At 39.8% G+C, this 18,705-nt stretch overlaps 1 protein-coding gene across 1 annotated transcript in view; it reads left to right on the top strand.

Moving 5' to 3' along the window:
• RNF217 (ring finger protein 217) overlaps positions 1-18,705 on the top strand; it is a 55,945-nt gene that overhangs the window by 14,181 nt on the left and 23,059 nt on the right. The window contains exon 2 of the mRNA XM_030447550.1: positions 16,312-16,545. Coding sequence (XP_030303410.1) covers positions 16,312-16,545 — 234 coding nt within the window. The remainder of the gene's footprint in view (positions 1-16,311; positions 16,546-18,705) is intronic.

Genomic DNA, 18,705 nt, shown 5'->3' with positions numbered 1-18,705 from the left:
TAATCAAACACATATACCAATACATGCTGATACCAACAGGCATTGAAACATTAAAATATTTCCGAAAGGTCTAAATTTATGGTTTTTTAATGGAGTACTTCATAGACATAAGCCATGGATGAAAAACTGATGAGAATATTATCAGGCATATATCAAATAATAGTGTATCTTGTGTAGTGGCCTATGGAGGCACTTGAAAAAATGCACAAGTAGTGTCCAAGGAAATTAAGTAAATGGCTGGGTGGTACGTATTTCGAATGGGGTATAAAGCCTTTTGTTTATGGCAGGAAGTTGAGCTTCTTGAAAAGGTGTCTCTTCATCTAGTATATGTTGTAAAGAACCTGGAAAGTGACCTCTATTCTCACCAGCTTCCAACTTCTGCTCTCTTTTTTTCTTTTTCCTGGATGAGCTTCCTTTCCACTGTCAGGAACTTTTGAAAAATTGTGTATCCTTTCCATAGCGACCCTTTTGCTTTTACGGTATTTGCAGTTGTGCTCTGAAAAGGTAGAGTTTTATACAACTTGAAACTAACTTGGTGACATTATAGGTTATTCATCTATGCCACTAAAGTGAAAGTTTTGTACCGAAAGAAATCTCAAGTCTGTTGTATGCTGTGTGACTTGGGGGAAGGGCTGGTTATTCAACTGTGGACTCCTCTTATCGCTGTAATGTTATTGGAATGCTTGTCTTGATTTTCTCCTTGGCAATATATATTGATCAGGAGAGGCAGACCTACTTGCAGGAGGGTCTTTGTAATCACATCAGGTCTTTTTGTCTGTCTAAATGGTTTGTAGCAAATTTCTCCAAGAGTCTGCACTGCTGTTGTCACTGTAGTGTTAAACTAGGACTTCAGGCAAAGCTGAATCTTCATGACACATCACTTACAGGCTAGCTTAAGGAGCTCTTAACCATTCCTTGCTATGCCTGTACACCCTTGGAGTGCAGGCTGAACTATGTTCACGGCAGTGAAATGGCAGCTTTTTTTTCTTTCCCCACTTACTGCAGTGTCATGGGAAGCACTATTAGTTGTGGCTTGGAGAAGTTGGCATTTGTCTCTTTTTTGGACTAGTCTGTGTTACTCATCTGTGATTCCAGCACGCTGATTGTGAAGATCAGGCTTGATATCCTTGCTCTTGTAGTGTACAGATATTTCTGGTGGCAAAGTAGAGCAGTTGTGAAATTCAGAGGTGTAAATCAAAAAAGGTTCTCTTACTGTTGCGTTGATCATTACAAAACATTTTTTGATCATTTTGATCATGACAAAACACCCTCCCTCCAGCAAGTAGCAGAAGAATTAGTGATTTTTTTGTTCTCCCTTTTCTTACCTGTTTCTTAAGTTCTAGAAGTTCTTTCTTTTCTTAAATTCTTTTTTTACATCCCTCCTTCTCTTTAAACATAATTTGGTTGGGAGTGGGAGGGCACTGGAAAAGGACTTCTAGCTTCTTTCTGAAGCAGTAGAGTTCCTGTTCAGTGTTTTGCAGGTGACATCCTTATGTGTTATGGCATAGGGAACAGGTTTGCTCAATTACAGCTTTAATGTTAAACCTGCATACTGTGTTGGATGTAATAAGTGGTGTTTTGATTCCATATAGGTGTTTAGGTGCTCATGCAGGAAATGACTAATATGGCTGGGCAGGTAGGGCTGCACTAATGAGACCAGAAAGAAAATGCTCTTTATTTTAAAAAGAGCAGCTGTCACTACTCCAGTTTGCAAGATCACTACATGGCAGATTTAGCATACTATTGCTTTGACCACTTATTCATATCTTGGAAATTATATTGAAGATGTTAGCTACATAAATCATGTCTTGTTTTTTACATCAGATATGTGTGAATTGGGCTAATACTTTATGTTGTAAACTCAAGCAAACAATAGATTTCTCCTAGGTTTGTTTTTTTGTTTTTTAAAATGGAAAAATACAGAATTAGGATAGCTGATCAGTCTTAGCTACCCTTGACCACAGTAGAAAAAACACTGGAAACATGCCTCCTTTTAACATCAGTTTATACTACCTTAAAAATCAGTTTTGCTTCAACTTTGAGGGGGGAAAAGATGGTGCATTTTGGTATGGTTTCATCTGATAAGGGCTGTAAACTTTTAAAACTCTAAAAAATGCTTTTTTGCTTAAAAACTTTAGATTTTGGGAAACAGTACCCAATTGCTGAAATTTCCTTGATTCTGTAAATACTATATCAAATGACACTAACTACTGTAACACTACAAACATCTATGATGATAATTAAACCTTCATGCTGAAGTTAAATAACAGATGATTCTATGAAAGAGGAAATATATAAATTTTGCATAGCTTCCTTACATATTTTCTTTCAGAATTTAATCTTTGGACTCTGGCTACTAATTTCCTTCTGAATTTGCACACCTGAGGAAATTGTAATTCTCTTGAATACTGACAGAATTGTGATATTCACTTCATTGTGGCAACGAAATAAAATAGTCCTAGTCTCTACCCATGGCCTTTTCTCTCCACTTCCTCTCACCCATCTTACCTTTCTGCTTAGATATCATTAGCAGTTTGTGCTGGTTTGCCAGGTTTACTTTGCTGTACTGGACTCAAATTTATGGCTCAATGGGTTTTAGTTTCCAAGCATCTTTATAATTCTATTGCACAGTAATCAATCCTGCATGTATACCTGACCCACACAGGACATGAATCTACCACCTTCCATCATAAGATATTTATCTGCTGTCATAGCTAAAGAGGAAAGTCATTGAAGTCTCATGTGAATTCAGTAAGTTCTTTTCTTCATGAGTAAAAGATTCTTCCATGTATCACAGTTGCAATTTATTGTCTGCTGTTCCAATCAAGCAATTCTAGCCAGATTCCTAGATTTTTCTTGCTTTCTTCCAAGTATGCGGCTGATCAGCATAAGATAACTGCCTAGTACTGCTGGTGGTTATTCCTTAAATTCCAAACCACTTGAGTCTTTGGGGAAAATACTGGAAAGAGCTGGTTTTGATACCTCAGAGAACTTCAGAGAAACCCACTTTGTTCCTGCCAGTATAATAAAACCCATAAAATATCAAAATTAAGGCTATTTCATAGAAAATCTTTAGTGTTTCAGAGACTGAATGAGAAGCTCAGCATTGCAGGGTGTATGTCTTCATGTTTACGAATGCTATAACCTGGTAAACAAATGATACATGATGAAAAACTGCAGATAAACAGGTATATTTTTCATTAGGTTGCTTAAGCTACTGGTAATTCTGACAGCATCAAGCTGTCATGGTCTTGTGGAGCTTGAGCAAAATTCCCTTTTTGTCTGGCGTGGCTATTTTAGACCCCTGTAATATGCTGTAGTGGATCCCGAAGCAGTGTGGCACTTCTCTGGTGTGTGTTCCTTTCCTGCTGTCAGGAGTGAGTGAACTGGGGGTAGCAAGAACAACAGGATGGAATTGGCAGAGGGATGGAATGGATCAGGAAGCCTCGATTCTGGATGTAATGCCACTGTGGGAGCTGCAGGCAGCCTATGGCAATCCTGTAGTGCTTCTGATGTGGAGGATGAAGGGTAACCAGTGCTGGCTTGGCAAGGAGTTACAACAGTGTGGTGTGAGGAGGGCTGGCACAGAGAGCAGGGGAGGGGAGAAGCAGGGTGTCTGCTCTTCTGAGGATGAGATCTCTCCTGGCAAATCTCTCTCTAGCAGCTGATCAGCATAAGATAACTAGTGCTGTTAGTGGTTATTCCTTAAATTCAGGCGTAGGGTTTTTTTCCCCTCTATACATGATGATCAACATCCAGCTTGCTGACCAAGTGTGTAGAAGCTGATGCTCCCCTGAAACTGGTTTTGAGAAGGATTATTACAGGTTTTGTTAGCCTAGCTGTGAGGTGAGAGTGTTACAAGCGTTAAGGTAGGAGAACTGTGTAATTTCTTTCTCCTGGTAGTATTACAGCCTTCCAGTGTGATCCTAGCCAAGTCCCCAGGCTTCTTTCTCACAGATGACCACTTACTGCAGTGACTCAATTTGTGAACTCACCTTTGGCATGTAGTTCACTGGTAGCTATGCTTTGAGGTAAATCATTTAAGCATTGAACAAACACTTTATTTTCTTGTCTCTGTGTCACAGAAGCTGTTGATCTTCTCTTTTTGGTCTCACAAAATCTGGAGTTGGAGAGATGTGTGGTTTTGTGAATAAGCCCTCTCATACATTCTCTGTAATGGTTGCTTTCTCTTCTTGGGCAAGTACAGTTCCTACTTCTCAACCTCTCTCCCACTGAGGACTATAAGTACTCTTTAGCAATAATTACTGAAACTAGAGTTTCCTTAACTAGTATTTAATTCAGTTACTACAGGAGTCTGTGATTTCAGAAGTGAAGATGGATCTGGTTGACTTGATACCTCCTTCACCTCACTTCACCTGCCCACCCCATGGTCCCCAAGCTGCAGACCTTGAACCTGGTTCAAAAGCTCTGGTATCTATTGGTAGGAACAGAGCAGCTTCTCTAAACGTTCTGTGTGGCAACCAAGTTCTGGAGCCCTGCACTAGTTTAATGCTGGCTGAAATAATGTTTCAAGGTGTCTGACAACCTGTTCATTGATTTATAAGCCCTCATAATCAGTAATCCCTGGTTATTTTTTGTAGGAGCAGGCTTTAGACAAGTTTGAAGTAATTTTGTTTGTAAATAGATGGGTAGTATCTAGAGAATTTTTTTCTCCAATTGTAGGCGTTTTTCCCCCACAATAACTGTTTCTAGAGTTGAGGTCTCTGAAGGTGGTGTCTTAACTCCTGGAACAGAACAGTAAAATGTATTTAGTAAAAATCTTTGCAGTGTGTGTGAAGATAATGAGGTATCCTCTTTGTAGTATATCTTCTATAATAATTGTTTTTATAGTCAACTGCTTCACAATGCTTTGTAGCACGTGTGACATTTTGTTCAGAAATTGCTGAGGATACCTATTAACTTAGTTGCTTCATTACAAAGTAATGCCTTTTCTTCATCTTAAAAAGCCTAGTTCTTTCATAACTGTTCTTATTAGTACAGCGTCACAAATAAGACTCTTGTATTCCCCAGAGAGACAGCTGAGAGCAGAAGTAGTGCTAAGAAAGAAGCAGTAAGAGCGCAGACTGTCTGAAGGGCTGCAGAGTGGGTGTTGGGGCAGATGGATGGTTCAGTTCTGAAGTTGGGTGAAGGATTTCCAGCCGTGCTGGTTAAGCATTTTACATACTTATAAAGAACGGTAAAATATACATCAGTGCTCATAAAGCTTATAATCACCTAGCTATGCCAAAATACAGGTTGCTTTCTGAAGAACAGTAATTTTAGGACGTGTGTGGAAAACAATGATGCATAGGCTTGTGTGGATTTGGGGCAGCCCTCAAACTGTGGTATTACAGTGGGCATTAGGTGTTCTTACTGAGGGGAGCTTCTGAGCATAATTCAGGCTTGTACCTTCCTAAAGGTAAGCAAAGTTAACATGAACAGTACCTGGTATGTGATCTGAAGGTGTAGATTGACATGACAGGGAAGATGAGTGGTGGCCAGCTACCTTCACCAAAAGTCTCTCTCCTTGGCCATGCGTTTCCCACTTTGCACTTGAGTTGTGAGTCAGTAATCGTGTCACAGGGAGAATTAACTCAGCTGCCTGATGAGTTGTAAAACTAATTTTAAAACACTTCAGTTTCCTATGTTAGCCAGCTGAAGCTTCTCTCCTTGCAGCCTTTCAAGGCTCTCTTTACACAGACACAGAGAAGGGAAAGCTATGTGGACTTCTTCCATTATGTTTTAGCCTTTAGGATGGGTGGAGGAAGATAGCAGCAGTTTGGGCTGACTGTGACCTACTGGAATGATTGAAGGGGTCTGAGATCTGGGGAGAGATATCTGGACTAGCTGAGAAGTGAGAGGTCTGCCTGAACCTGCACCCCAAACCTAGATAGGTGTTTGATCATGTAACTAGAGATCTTGAGTTAAACTCACAGCAATAAAAGATAAGCCTGGCATAGCGTCCAGAAAGAAATCATCTTTTGGGTAGTGGTGTGTGTAGAAACCATCTTTTGTCTTTATTGCATTCTAATCTCTCTAACCAGCCAAAAGGGATAGTTGCAGCGAACTGAATTCAGTGATGACCAAGCTATTTCTACCTTTCTCTTAATATTCAGTCACTGGCGGGAACTGTTGCTATCCTCAAAGGAGCAAAAGTGATAAAACATGATGAGGCAGGGGAGGGAAGCCTTAATTTTACCTTGTGTTTTTTTCTTCTACATGAAAGGATTTCCACATTCTTATCTGATCACAACAGTGTTTTTGCAGTAATCACATCTCTTCCTCATGGTTAACTGACATGTTAGACAGGAGTCTAACCTGGGTTATTCTGGATTTGTTCTGCATCTGTTCTTCACTTGTGCCTCACAAAAAAGCAGGCTCTTTGATCACTGCCTGAAACAGGTTCATAAAATCCATGCCAATGTTTTGAATTAGTAAAGGATTTATAGTAAAGGTCATATTATGTTGTTATACTTTTTTTAGACCTGGATTTACATGTCTAAGCAGCAGGTGAATAAGCAATAGTGTTTAGGGTTTTTTTTGGTTTTTGTTTTTAAAGAGAATTTGTAACAAATGGGAAAGAGTAATTTCTTCTCTTGTGCCAAACCTGATGTGAAAATGAGTATTTTAACAGCCTAATCAGCTGATAGAACTGCCTTTTGGGATTTAAATGAGGTTGCTTCCTGAAAAAGCACTGAGCAGAATATATTGTTCTGAATGAAGTTATGGTGTGTTTTTCCTGGTATAAGTATCTGTTGTACCTGCTTCTCTTGTTTTGCTGTTTCTAATGAGTTTTTTGATGTTGTAGAGATTTTATCTGCTTATGACAAAGTCTACAGCAATCAATAAACACACTCTGTTAATCCATGTGAAGGAATGGATCTCTGTTAATCTAGGAATTGTCTTCTAGCTTCAATTGGAACCCAATTCTTACAGACTTTCAGACTGACCTGGCACTGGTAACAACCCCCAAGCTACAGCCAGAATTTGATCTGCAGGGGAATGAACTCTCATAGCTCAGCTGCTAAATATGCTGGTCAGTAATCACTGCCTGCTAGACCAGTGCAGCTCTCCACTGGATTAGATAGTTCTGGGGCAGAATTGTTCTTTCAACTTGTGTAAGAGGATTTGTGTTCTGTGCTGTAGTTTTTTGTTGAGGTATCTTAGGTAACATGTTAACTGTTTGTTGCTTCTACCAGGGTGACACTTGTGCTTTTCTTTCACTTTTGCTTCTCCAAGTATGGATCAGAGCCACCACTTAAACTTTTGCCTCCGGCTGTTTCCTGGAGAAGGTTGTGCTGCTTACACATCTTGATGTTGTACATTTGCTCCCTTTTGTGGCTGTGTCTGTCATTGCATTAAGTGTGTATTAAAATGTGGTTTAAATTTAAAAGGCATTATGAAAAATAATGTCATAAAGTCATGTGAAATTGGAGCTTTAACACATTGCCTGGGGTTTGTCCAAACGATAGTAAGGGTTGAGAAGCTTGGAAATCCTTTCTACAAATCCTTTCCCAGGAAGTATTTATCCTTAAAAATGTGCCAGCATGCACACTAGTCCTCTTACTACTTAAGATAGGTAAAAGTATAGTAAAGAGAGGTACTAGTATGCTGATGCAGGTTTCTTTTCCAGGACGTAGAGCAAAGGTACTTAGAATTTGAATCTTATCTATTTTGTGAGAACTTCAGTGCATGAACAGCTTTCTTTAAGCTACTTTGTTTTTAGAGGAAGTCAAATGATACTTTAACCTCATATATTCCACCTGAAATCTTAGAAATGAGGTATGTTACTATCATTCCTGAAAATCATCTGCCAGTTAAAAAGTACTTCTCAGTCTTTATTCTGCTTTTGCTTGCAGCTGTGTAACTGCTGTTCCTATATGAAGTTACTTGAGTAAAGAGGACACAACTTGGTTTCATGCCTGATACTCAAGAATCAAAACATTAACTATTAATATATGCACAAGAACTCATGACCTCAGACCCAGCAAAGACATGGAAACTAGATAGTTGTTAGCTTACTTAAGAAAAGCAGGGCAGTTTAAGAATGACTGTAATAAAATGCTTGCCCTTTTTCCTGGGGACTGGGCAATGCAGGGTACAAGTGTTCAAGAGAATAACTGAAAGATGCATGTTTAAAGATCTCTCTATTTTTAAGTGAATCACCCATATCCATGGCAACTCTGTTAGGTTTTGTTAGGTGTCTTTTGGGATGGCCTAGTGAGACAGGTGGGAGCATACCACTCCTGCCTCATTCGCTCAATAGTGAGAGCTTTACTCTATGCTAAATGTTGCTTTCAGTTGGGAAAATATTTAACACTTTAAAAAATTTCTGCAGGTACAACAGTAAAACATAACAGGAGCCATTGCTGGTGAAACCAAAGCTTCAGTTAACTATTGCTAATGATATCTGATGAGCTAATCTGTATTACAGGCTCAGTAACAGATTATTGAGTATGTTTTACAAATGTATGGTATTTTGGACCCTGTTTTATTTGAAATAGAATGCTGGGTAGGAAATGCAAAGTCAAAAGCCTTTCCCAGCTGTTGTGTCTGTCCAGGACTCAGCCTACAAAACAGAATTCATCTCCTTTTTCAGCATAAATAATAGGGTAAATTGTTGGTGTTCTTGATGGATTTTGCTTGGCTTCACCTGAAGACTAAAGTGATGATTGTCAATGAAGATGGAGATCATGTGTTTTCAGTCTTTTGTAATGCTGTTATGGATGCTTACCTTTTGTCTGTTCTTAAAAAAGCATGGAAATAATTTTGTTGCCTTACTAACTTTTGTTAATAGTTAACAGTATTATTCCATTGGAATTGATTGGAATCTGGGTTAATCCAGGCCAAACCCAGTGGAGGTCAGAGTTTGACTATTCTGGACTTTCTGTTAGATACAAGATGAGGAAACAGCTACATTGTTTTTTAAGCATTGCTCCTGTAGGACACCAGCATATAGATAAAAATTAGCTGCTCAAGTAACTGAACACACTTCGGTTTCATCTTCTTAATTGGAAAGGGAGAATAGGATTTTATTGAGGTTTTTTGTTGATTTTTCCTTCTTTATTGTTTTCTGAGGTGTAAGTATTTAAATTAATTGCAGTCAACACTCACCTCCTGACTTCCCTGCTTTTGGGAGGTCAGGCCCCTGCATTCTGAAAGCCAAGGGGTGCTGCTCCATGGCAGCAGGAAGGTGTCTGCCTCGACCTGTTGACTCCTTTCCTTCCTAAAGTGTCACCTGGGTCTCTCAGAGTTTGTTTTCCTTACCAGAGCACTCAGGCAGGCAGAATAGACCCAGGTTGGGCTTGGCTGGTGATGATTTCAAACACAAATGACAGTTTCTACAAGTTTTATGCTGAGAGAGAACAGGCTATTCTCCTCTGAATTTAAGCGTGCTGTTTAAAGAGTTAATAATTTGATTTTTATCTTAGTTATTTTACAAGTATGAGCTGTGGGAGTTGGTTTCTATTGGTTCTGTGCTGTTTGGCTATGATGTTTTTATTCTGATAATGGAAGCCTGGCAAGCCATTACCTTACAATGATATTGATGCTTTTTTATTTGTATTTCCTAAAGTGAACAACCCCCTGTGAGCAGGGCTCACACCTGAGATGTCCAGGTTATTCAAGGGTTTCATGGTATACAGATGGCCTCCTAGAACTTGCTTCCCTTCTGTAATCCCTTCCCACACCTGCTCACTTTTAGTGTGGTCTTTTGATCCTCCTCCTAGGCAGAAACAACTGCTCTCAGGGCTTGGATATATTTGCCTCTCTTTTCCACCCAAAAATGGGCAGATCCATGGCTGAGTCTGCTGTCCTCAAAGTTTTCATAAGCATCTTTGGGTCTTTCAGTAACAGTGAATCAGTCTTCTAAGGAATAGAGAAATTACCATACCCATACTTAGCTAGCATTGTTAATATGCACACCTGGACAAAGTAAGAAAGCTTTCATGCATTCCCTGCTTTCCTTTAATGAATGCTGAAAGACCTGTGGGTTTGAGTCAGATTCCTCTAAGTTTGGCAGTTTCTGCCATGCTTCCTCAGGGGTTACCTTCTGCTGCTGGGATTTCCCCCTCCTCCTTCCCCCCACGCACGGTCCCAGGAGGAGAGATTAAAGATTGCTTTATCTTGCATGCTCCAAGGCTCCCAAAGGTTGTGAAAGCTTTCTGCCAGCAGGCCTGTCAGTCTGACTCTGGCATTCCTCTTTGGCACAGTGCTTCCAGCTGAGCAAGCAGCCCTCTGGGTGTACCAGCCCTGCTTTTGTCCTGCTGTGGGACTAACTTGTCTCTGCTGTGGGTTTCAGCACCCATGAACATTCAAAAAAATAGAGTAGAAAGAGTATAAACTCTATACTTGTTGACTAGATTTGATCAGTATTGGCAGCCAGAAACATGAAATACTACAGTGTAGTTTTTCTAAATGCATTACTGAGGCAAAATTTTCTTTTTTTTTTTTTTTTTTTTTTTTTTATTAACTTGGTGCTAGAAGAAGTAACAGGAGATGAAAGGGTAGAGGAGAAGCTCGTACAGGTTAGTAATTGCTTACATAATGTGACACAGAATTTTAGTGTTAATTTTGTTTTGTATGAACAATCTTTTATAAATTCTATTTCTATATGAAGAAAAAAAAGCTAAATGTTCCAATTTGACATCAAGTCCACATGAACAGAGTGCCTTGTTTTGTGGAAAGAGAAAAAGGAGCTTGGTTTCGTGCCAGTGTGTTGGCAAATGACAAAGCAAATGAAAAGACCTTTAAGAAAAAGGTTTTGGTTGAGGCTAGATGTACTCAGAAGAACGTCTTGTTAGTTTATCCTCACAGCTCCTTAGGTAAATCTTATATGTGACTGTGAATGAGAAAGAAGAGTTAGAGTGGGAAACACATCACAGTGTGGGGTTTTGCCTGAGGATGTGGAAGCTAGTTTTGCCAGTTGAAGTTTTACTTGGTTTCTGGGACTGAAGCTGCTCTGGTCAGTGCCCGTGGAGCTGGTGCTGGCTCTGGCCCTTACTGATGCATGGCTGTACCATCCCACAGTGCCCCGGGGGATGTGGGCTTGAATTAAGTGCAGTCCCTTAAGCTGTCCTCAGAGGTGGTGGAAACTAGATGAGGCTTGAGAATTTATATTGATGCAGCATTTAAACATGCATTGTTAAGCTTTCCGAAGATGTGCTTTGGGTGCAGAAAGGTCAAACCTTTGTACTGGTGGTGGTTGGATTGCAGTTAGGTACCTTGTGATTTCCTCCCAGCTTCTTGCCTTTGAGTGCCTTTCCTCCTGAAGGATGAGATACTGACATGTTCTTCAAAGGCCCTGAGACTTTACTACTTGTGGTGCCTTTTCTTTAGTATTGACAGTATGATAGTTAATGCAAATCTCAATGTGAGTAGAAGAGATGGTGTCTGCTTATGCTTGCGATGTTTGGGCTCAAGCAGCTTTCTCTTCATGGAACTCAGAGCAGAAACAGCTGCACCATTGTTGTGGTTTCATCCAGATATATGGTACTGGTCCTCAAGATATGTGAAGGAGGATGTTCCTGATGGACCCTTCCAGGGTTGGTTTATGTGAGCCTGTGAAACAATAGCAATCTGATTTTTATTTTTATTTTTTAGTGGAAGTTTCTGTACTCTTATTAATAAAAAATGGCCATTTTAAGTACAACTTTTAAATGGATGTCTGTGCTGGGAAAAGTTAAGTTTCTTGGGCTGTTTTTAGTCCTTGAAATGGGGAAAAGTGGGAGGTTTGTTTTGCTTTTTTTCTCCTAGACATCTTAAAGATGCTGTTGACATTTACTGCCTTCAATAACCTTCCTCATTTTCCGTTGACTATGAAGAAAGACTGGACATTCTAGTTGTTTTGGTGGTCACTCAGGTATTGCCTGACATAGCAGAAAATACAGCTTTTTTTTGTTGTTTTATTTTAGCTAATTAAAATGGCAGAGCACAGGAGATCATCACGATTTTGAACTCTTTCTCAATTATTTTGAGGTCAGCAGCATACACCCTGCTAAGACAAGTGAAGTCCTTCCCTCCAGAGGAAGCAAGTGTTGGCTCTCAATTAGAGTGAGGTTACAGGTGGTGATTGGCAGAGCAGATGCTGTGGTGACTTAATGAGAAAGGCATTCAGAAAGTAAATTTTTGCAAGTCTGCTGCATTGAAAAAATAATAAGGGGAAATAAAAGTGAGATGTAGCCTGTGGAGTATTGAATATTGGGCAAGAACCTGTGTGACAGTGTCCAGTGGAGACAGTGGCACATAAGAAGCCCAGTTTGTTTTCCTATTTGGTGAAGAAATAGCTTGAGTAGCCTCTAATTTAATTACTGTGAGTTCTAACAGTTCACTCATGCTTATCTTGCAGCACTGAGGATTTGTCACATTTGAAAGTAAGGAGGGAGTATGGATGGACTGAAAAAGAGGATTTGTTTCACAGAATTTGCTTTTGGTAAAAGGACTTGGATGGAGAATTCCAGGACATTGCTTACACAAATCAGATGCAGGAGATCTGGGCTGCTGAAGTTAGTTTTCAAACCACATATGCAGTCACAGAACTACTACCTTAAAGGCAGATGCAAAATCCATATTAAAAGTTTGCTCAGTCTTTGGTTTGCACCTTTTTGTTTCATGTCTACTTGGATTTCATTTGGTTTAGCACCTGTCACTGTGGGGTCCTGAGTTATGGTGAAGCCCTCAAGTATTTAGCACATTTTAAAGTTTTTATTTAAAGAAAACAAATTCAGATTTCACAGGTAGAAATTTAATTTCTCTGCAGAAGTACAGCTAAGACATGGTCCTGTTCACTTTCCTTTCAGAATTAATAGGTGAGAAGTAAGAATAATTTACTGGTTTACTTAACATATGCATCTCTAATCAAAGAATAAAGTTTAAATTAGAAAATGAGAATTTTTATGCGTCTACCTTAAGGTAGAATGACCTCTCATATAAGGAATATAGCTGTAATACAGCCACCTAGGTACAGCCTTGACAGGTTATGTTGCATCCAGCCAGGCTAATGACAGGTGTAAATTGGTGCTTCCAGTCTAGTTGGAACTTTTCTTTGTGTGTAGCTAACAAAGATTTCCTTGAAAAGAAAGCTCAGGGAGTAGAAATTCTGGCTTAAAGCAGCATACCATCTGTTTCTATTTTTTGTTGCTGGTATCACTGCATTTTGGGTCATTAAGTGGATCAGTGCAGAGTCTGGGTCCCATCTGCCCCCTCCACACACTCTCCAAAAAAAATCTTTTCAAGTAAAATGTCGGGATTTGAGGGAAGGGCATATGCTGCTCTCGTGTTACCTTTCTGTAGGATGAAAGTCACCAGAGCATCTTTCTCCTTATGAACTCTAAGCAGAGCTAGCCCCTCCTAAGGTGCTTTACAGAAGTGGTACCCTTGCAGCAGCTGAGTGCAAGAATTGGGTGCTGTCTGACATTTAACACTGTACTGCAGCTCAGCTGCTTTTTGACATATCTGAGTCGTTCCTCATGCTGTGAAAGTACATTGTGCTGTTGTGTGTACCTCGAGTTCTTAATACACAGTGGTATTTTGAAATTCAAAGACTTCTTAAAACCTGATTGTTTGATGTTGTGATAGCTGATATTAAAGGATGAGACTCTTAAAAATTGTCTTTAGAATATAAAGGAAAATAATAAAACTAGTTATTTCTACCCATGTTACACGAGATTTTTTTTCCCTTTTTCTTTCCTATTCCAAAGCTCCTTCTGGGTCTGCAGCAGCAGGTAGCCTAACTGGCTACCTCTAAAGCTGTACTTGCATCAATTGCTGATGCTAGTGCACAAACAAAGATGGACTGTTTTGGTGAGACAAGGCCCCATTGAAATCACTGCTAATAAGCAAACCAGCTCTGTTCACTCTGTCCCATTGAAAACACAGGAAAAGAATCAATCTTTGCCAAACTTGAAAGGCTGAAACTATTAGAGGATACAAATTATGTAGTTCTGTGGGTGTAAAACATATTTTTCAAAATAAGCAATGAAACCACACCTAGTCTTACCACATATATTAATCATATTCTGTGTGGGCTTGAAATATAGAAAGTTTTCAGCTTTGCATTCCTTTGTTTTATTGATGCAGGTTTGTTCTAACGAGCATTTAATATAAGCAGTGCTTCTTAAGTAGTAGTTTAGTTGCCAGATGCAGTGTGCTCCTCACTGTGAAACATACTCTATTGTATCTTAGATTATTCTTAGCAAGAGGGCTTGCCTCTCTTAGTCTTACCCTAATGATTAAAAAACCAACCATCCTCAAAGCCCTGAAGTAGTTAATAATATTAATTTGGGTATTTTGTTTTAAATTGTTGTACCTATGCTTCTCTAAATAAAAGCTGATATTAATCGTTTTAGTAGTGCAATAGATTTTTATATTTTTGTGACAAATTGTTTTCCTTGTTAAGCATGTTTGAGTTGTCTAGTGTTGGATTGATTGTCATCTGCTTTTTAAGGAGAGCTCCATGATGTACTGGGTGATCTGAGAAAAGTGTCTCTAGTGATGTTATGTGCTTGAGTTCAATTTTTATGTGCTGCTACAGATGAATTAGTGTCCTATAGATATAAAATGTGGAAATTTTCCAGAATGTATTTTGTGGGGTTTGGGGCTTATTTAAATTTTTTCAATACCTTTGAGTACATACCCCTTCTGTACTTACAGTGGTCCATGTAAAATCCAAACTGCTTGAGCTAGCATGGTTTGCATATGACGGAGTTATACTTGCCTTTTGGAGCTGGAAATTAACTTTGTTTAAGATCTTTGTTAAGAAGGGGTGTTTTTCTAGGGAAGCTGCTTCTTCTCTGTACAGCAGGCAGATCTGCCTGCTTCTGACTATATTAGTCAGTCTGACAATTAGTCAGTAAATTAGAGCCCGTATGCTGAGACATCAATGACAGGGTTGTGTTGGGTTTTGTTTTTTTTTCTTTTTCCCCCTTTTTTCTTAGTTTAAATACTGCATTAATGGAAGCACTGGTGGGTCTTTTGGTAACACTGCATCAGTGAGATCTGCAACCAAATCTGAGGTGTTCCTATAATATTTAGTGTGTTGTTTGTCAGATTCCTGTAGTGGAGCAGGTTAAAGAAAACAGTCTAGAGAAATCAAACTTGCCAGCCTTGAAGCCACAAAGAGATGCTGGTTACACCATTAAACCCTTTTTCCTCAGTGTGGAGATACTAAGGAAGGATTGGACTAATCGTCAGCTCCACTTATGCAGTCAACACTCATTCATTCAAGATTACTTGAGGTAGACACAAACATGCTCAAGCTGGGTCTGTGCAGACTCTTGAGATCCAGCAGGGTTTATAAACTCAGGCTCACTGCCAAGGCAGTGCAACTCTGCTGCTCCCAGACCAAGTAGGATCTGCTGTTTTGGAATGGAATTGAAGCTATTAAAGTCTGCCAGGCATGAAGGGTGTGGAGTTGGGTCCAGTGCTGTTCTCAGAATCAGGATCTCTGGAAATGTATTGTGAATATCTGACCACATGGATCAGCTTGGGACCATTAGGGCTCATTAGATCAACAGTAGTTTCAGACCTGCTAGGCTTGGGCTTGCTTCTGTGCATGCTTTTGTTTTCATTGTTTTCTTAGGTGCTTGTTCTTTAAGGTGTTTGTGGTGGTTTGTGTGTTTTGTTGGTGGTTTTTGTTTGGGCTTTTTTGTTTTGTTTTTTTTTTAAAACCCAACTCCTGAGTTCTGGGAAAATTTATTAGTTTTTTCAGTGCCAGGCTCACTTGACGTTTTCTGGGTATGCCATGTGGCATATAAAGAGCTGTTTGGATGCAAGCTGCAGAGGCACTGAGTTTGCTGATCAGGAACCAGCTCACAGCTAGTGCTGAGTCAGAGCTGCTAGACTGTGATTCTAAATTACTTTTAATTTCTCTGTGCTGTGATTCCCAGAAAATTCTGCAGTGCAACAGTATAAGAAAGTTTCCACTGCCTGGTTTCTCACAGCCAGCATGAACTGTGATAGTGGACTGCTGACCATTGCCCACAAAGCACAGAACGCTGGATGGGTGCTGCTAGTTAGGACTTGCCTTCCTACTTACAGAGTACATGGGCATGGTACTTACACTGAGACTATACATTTAAGAACTGCAGTTGTCATAAAGGTAATTAGCTTTTCTGTTTAGATTTGAAAATACTCTCTTTAAAAAACGCAGTGTGCTTAGACTAAGTCAAAACAATTTTAAGGTGATATGCTTCATAGTCTGTGGATTATTGTTACAGTACTCAAAATTAGATTTCCTCACAAAAATCGTAAATGCTTGCTTTCCTTTTTCAAGCAAAAGGTGATACGGTTCTTCTGGGTTTTATTCACACGCAGGTGCAGCTGGGACAAGTGGATATAAAATGCCCGATAACCGAGTGCAGCGAACACCTGGATGAAACAACTGTCCTCTGTAACCTGCCCCATGACGACATCATCAAGTATAAATATTTCTTGGAACTCAGCCGCATTGACTCCAGCACCAAGCCATGCCCTCAGTGCAAGCACTTTACAACCTTCCAGAGGAGAGGCCACATTCCTACCCCTGCCAAATTGGAGAACAAATACAAAGTGAGCATGCTTGCCAGAGCCACGGGTTAGACAGTGACACAGAAGTTGGACAGCATTTGGTGTGCTTAATAAATGAGCTTGCTTGCATCACTAAGATATATGCAAGTTGTTAGGAGGAATATGAATTTGTAGTACATTAGTGATTATTTGATTTCTGTTAGTTCAAACAGTTGAACTTCAGTCCTTATTTCTTTGGCAGGTGGCATAATTTTGTCCTGACTCACAGTTTAAAGTGTTTTGTCTCTAACATGCAAATAATAGTCATAATCAGAAGACTGGGAAAAGAAACTTATCACTGTCACTGATTATTTTAGATACACAACTCCAGCAAAGATAAGTTTTCCTTGAAGCTTAAAGCAAATGAATTCTGGGCATTTACAGTACTGGGTTATTGGCTTACTCCTTCCTTAGAACTAGGGGTTTTGTCTGTTCTGCTGCTTGATTTTGATTTCTTCAGTCCCTTACCAGAGGTTTGACATTACTGTGGTCTCAGCAGTCACAATACAGGAAACTCGAGAAACAGGAATGTTGTAGAAGTTTGGGTTTTTTTTCCTTTTAGAAGAAGACTAGCTTTTGTTGTGATTTCATTCAATGATAAAAAGCAAGAGATGACAGATAAATGAAACTTCTTGCTCCTGAAGGTCCATCTTCATTCCAGAAAACAAAGGTTCAGTCTGCAGCATCATGCTCTGTGCTATTTTTCCATCCGGTTATTAGATTTGTTGTAGTTAATTTCATGATTGAGCTGGCTTTTCCTGGACAAACCAGTTCTCCTCAGTAGGAGTTTAGATGACTGTTTAGATAGCCCTAATTACACAGTATGAGATTCAGCCTGGTATGGAGATTAAAAGGTAGAAGGTTCAGTGGAGTTGAAACCTTGGTAAAGCTATCCCTTGAGTTATGATTCTTACATGTATCTGTGCAGTGCACGAATTACATGACACAATGTCTTTTGAACCCAACATTTTCAGATTGTTGGCATTTTGCATGGAACTGGAGAAACTAAAAACTACAGGTAAATTCTTTCTGCCCACAACCATTCTCCTTCACCCATCCGTATAGCATTCCCTCAGGTGTAGACAGGATATGCAGTCCAGGATACGTTAGGTGTTGTAATGCTTCTTCAGCAACTTCTCTTGAAGCACCAGAGGCTGTTCCTGACCTCAGTGATGTGGGTTGCAGGGCGTGAAGCTGTTGTATCATGGAATGCCAATTCTGAAAATGTTCCTCAAAGCACAGAATGGGTCATTCTGCCCACTTCTCTTACGAGTGAAAATGCTATAGTTAAAATGTTCTCACCTCTTCCCACCGAATCGTAATCATGGGAGGCTGCGTGATGCATGAAATAACGCAACCCAGCAGCAGTTCCCTTGTCCTGTGGTGATGCATTACGTGCAGCTCTGATCTGCAGTTTGCATCTCCTCCTAGGAACAGACTGTCAAAATGTGTCCTTTGAGCTATGGCCAGGTGTTTGGAAGAATGTCTAGTTGATGCTAGTCAGAAATATGATTAGCAAATCGCTAGCAAACAGCACAGACAATCATAGTCCTGGGCTTCAACCTGCTCCTGAAACTCATTATTTTCTGGCACAGTTCTAGTGACTTGTTTGAAGCTTAGCACAAGGAAGGCTTTTCCATCAAGGGTAAAATTTAAAAGGAAGACTATGTATAAGATATTGTATGTGAGTAATGCCACACACACACCTATCTGTGGAACATTATTATCTCGGTTTTGTGAAATTCTCAAGTGAGCGTTTGTATGGTAACTTGTCCGTGCCTTTAATTTTAAGGTCTTGGGATGTACAGACTTGTTTTCTCCTACATGTAGCATAGGAGACATCTCACTGGAGGCTGGGAGAGCCATATGTTCACATGCAAACATAAACAGCAGTTGCACCAAAGGAATTTGAACCAGCACTGGAAGGAAGTGCTGCCCTCAGAACTGAGCCGCACGTGGTCAAAGTCTACGCACGAGTCTGCTGGTAGGATCACTGCACACAAGGGCTCAGTGCCAGTACCCTGGCTCTTCTGTACACTACAACAGGAAAACACTGTAAAAACCAAGAGTACATTTGAACAGGTGCTTTTGAAAAATTCTTAATGGAATTCCTCAGACTTGATATGTGACTTAAAATTATAAGTAAGCTTAACAGCTAAATTT

Source organism: Calypte anna, chromosome 3 (assembly GCF_003957555.1).
Source record: "Calypte anna isolate BGI_N300 chromosome 3, bCalAnn1_v1.p, whole genome shotgun sequence".
Lineage (NCBI taxonomy): Eukaryota > Metazoa > Chordata > Aves > Apodiformes > Trochilidae > Calypte > Calypte anna.
This window is presented reverse-complemented; position numbering and strand designations above follow the sequence as displayed.